Source organism: Vollenhovia emeryi, unplaced genomic scaffold, assembly GCF_000949405.1.
Source record: "Vollenhovia emeryi isolate VEMERY1.0 unplaced genomic scaffold, V.emery_V1.0 DF939120.1, whole genome shotgun sequence".
Classification (NCBI taxonomy): Eukaryota; Metazoa; Arthropoda; class Insecta; order Hymenoptera; family Formicidae; genus Vollenhovia; species Vollenhovia emeryi.
In genome coordinates this window covers 3,875,197-3,878,097 of record NW_011967246.1, presented here as the reverse complement: position 1 = coordinate 3,878,097, position 2,901 = coordinate 3,875,197, and the positions used below count along the sequence as shown (strand labels likewise).

The following is a 2,901-nucleotide window of genomic DNA, read 5'->3' as shown; positions in this document are numbered from 1 at the left end:
TAAATGAATAATTCAATTATTAAAATCATACGAAATTATATAACCTAAACGCAATAGCTCATATACCTACGAGTGAAATGAAAACGGACGTTTCATTATGTTTTCTTTTTCTTCTTGTTCGAAGTTTTTTTCGAACTTCCGATTTTTGCAACCGGATACAATACAAAAACTCATTTTTGTATGGTATAAATCACTTTAAAATTCACTTTTAATAAAAGTATCACTGCATGCTCTCCGTATCGGTACACTTCGGATTCGCAGTTATGGTTAGGTTTGACACGATACAACGTATCAAACCCGAATGTTTCCGAGACTAACCGAAGTTTATCGAACCTGTCCGTTATTTCCCCTTACCGCGTTTATCACACCCCCCCTGGCCCATAACAGCACTTTATGCTCTGTCTATCTTTTCTTAAGTCTATGGTGGAAACACCAAACTGGGTCAGAATCGGGTTGGGGTTAGGTGTTTCCACCGCAAAAACGCTCACCCCAACCCGATTCTGACCCGACTCTAGCCCGACTCTGACCCTCGGTGGAAACGTAGTCACAGTAACGTGGTACTCGCGCTCGAGATCGGCCTCGCGCTTTTACAGCATGAGAAAACTGCCATCGCGAAAGCAGACCAGCGTAAAGTTTGCCTCACTTGTCGTTATCGGCCGACTCATCTTAATCTACAATTCGTGTGCACGAGGCGGACGGCAATGAACTTCTCTCGCGCGTATAAAGTAAGGGAGAGAGATACTTTCGGCAAGATTTCTCCCGCACGGATTCCACGTTTGTCAATAAAATTCAGTGCGAAAAGATTCATTTAAGCGAACAGCGCCATTTTCTTTTTTTTGATTAAACATGGAACGTGATAAGTTGTTCTCTTTTTTTTCGACATGCGCCGCTTCATTACTTTGATTTGAAAAAAAAACTGCAGCTACAGCTCGGAAGTTACTTACTTGTCGAAGCTTATGGCAATTGTGCTCCACCGGAAAGAACATGCCAAGAATGGTTTCAGCGGTTTAAAAGTGGTGATTTTAATGTGAATGACAAACGACGCTCAGGTCAGCCGAAAAAGGTTTGAAGACACCGAATTGCAGGCATTATTGGGAACGAAAACTCAGCTCAAACGCTCCAAGAATTGTCTGCAGCGTTAAATGTTACTGCGATGGCTGTTTCCAAACGTCTACATGTAATGGGAAAGATTCAAAAGGAGAGGAAGTTATTCTTTTGCACGACAACGCTCGACCACGCGTTGCAAAAGCCGTCGAGGAAACACTGATGTGCAGCTCGAGTGGGAAGTTCTCCCGCACCCGGCGTATTCATCAGACTTGGCTCCTTCAGATTATCACTTGTTCCGATCGATGCGGCACGGCTTGGTGGATACACACTTGAAAAATTACGAGGATGTGCGAACACGGATCGATGAGTGGATTGCATCAGAAGACCAATCGTTCTATCGTTGCGGAATCCACTCATTGCCAAATAGATGGGAAAACTGTATAGCCGGCGAGGGCAGATACTTTGATTGGTGTATTTTTTGCTTTTGATATCAAAATAAATGAGTTTGTTAAACAAGAAACACCGCGGAAACTAAGTTTACCACCTAATAGAATGTAGGGTAAAATTTGAAAAAACTCTAGAGTTCTCCAAAACGCCACGTAGTCCCACGATTACATTACTTTCAGGGTAAATTTTCAAAGAAACTTCTCTGTGCGTCAGCGTTTCAAAAATTAGAACCGGAACGAAGAGCGTGAAACGTAAAAGACAACCGTGCTGTTGTCTCGTGAGTAAAAGATGGGACATTATAAACAGCCGGCACACACATATTTATTAATAGACACGTCAACTATTTTTCCACCTAACACACAGGAGATACTGCGTTTTTGTACACCTCTATTAGTGTCAGACATCTATATATATATATACGTCGTATCCGTTTTTAGCAGAAAAATGGATAACGGGTATCACAGACAACACTCGATCAAAGTAACATAAAAATACAACACGCGTGCGACAAAAGAGAACGGCGCTTAATTCTGTTGTGGGACTCACTGGTCGCTGGTCTCAACGGGGAAGGCGGAATCGCCGGTCTGGGAGGCATGGTGGAGCAGGGCCGGCCTATCTTCGACGGTGGTCGCAGTCCTGATGGCTTCGGCTCCGTCATGCTCTACGTATTCACTGTCAACACTGCACTGCAACAAAAATATCGCACGTTAGTAAAAGACAACGCATGTATACATGGCAAGAGATGCCAGGGCGGAAATTCGACGAGAGAAACTGCAAGTGTGAATGAAGGGAGAAAAGGAGTGATCCAGAAAATTCATCATTTTGCCGAACTGGCGTTGACAGCTCACGATCTCCCGAGCGAGACTCGCGCGAGCAATCGCGCACGCTGTATACGCTGGTATTCGCGAGTGCTCCTCGAGACTCGCTCTAACTCGCTGGTACTCGCTACAACTCGTTAACACCAGCTACAACTCGTCAGAGCGCGTTAGAAGTTGCAAGCTCCCGGTCGGTACTCGCGAGTGCGCCGTCAGGTCGGCGAGTGCCTCGCACTTTCGTCACCGCACTCGCTGACACGCGCGGACGTGACAACGCGTGCCCTCCTCGACGAGAGCGAGAGGGACTCGGGGTCTGACTCGGGCGAGAGAGAGCCTAACCTCAAAAGTACGCGGACGGTCCGGCGGCCGCGCGCGACACGCGGAGTCGGAGGATCCGGCGGCGTTACCTGAACGAAATGCTGTCCGGCGGTGATCCGCGAGGGCGGCTAGCGCATTTTACGCGCGCGACAATCGCGGGAGCGCGCGGCGGACGTGCGCGAGGCGTAGAAATCGCACACGGGAGCAACTTCACGGAAGAGGAATGACAACTGTCCGTCACGGCCGGACCCGCCAACCCGTTGGCGCCGAGTTT

The 2,901-nt window shown here is 47.5% G+C and overlaps 1 protein-coding gene across 5 annotated transcripts in view; it reads right to left on the bottom strand.

Annotated features, from left to right (window-relative positions):
• LOC105570665 (CAP-Gly domain-containing linker protein 1) overlaps positions 1 to 2,901 on the bottom strand; it is a 27,398-nt gene extending 24,497 nt beyond the window's left edge. For 4 of the 5 annotated variants that reach the window (XM_012028062.1, XM_012028064.1, XM_012028063.1 and 1 more), the window contains exons 1-2: positions 2,717 to 2,900; positions 2,041 to 2,180 (exon numbers count right to left, since the gene is read on the bottom strand). In XM_012028062.1, coding sequence (XP_011883452.1) covers positions 2,041 to 2,152 — 112 coding nt within the window. In that variant the 5' untranslated portion in view covers positions 2,153 to 2,180; positions 2,717 to 2,900. Of the gene's footprint in view, positions 1 to 2,040; positions 2,181 to 2,716 lie in introns of all 5 variants that reach the window. The other variant, XM_012028066.1, reaches the window with a different exon arrangement.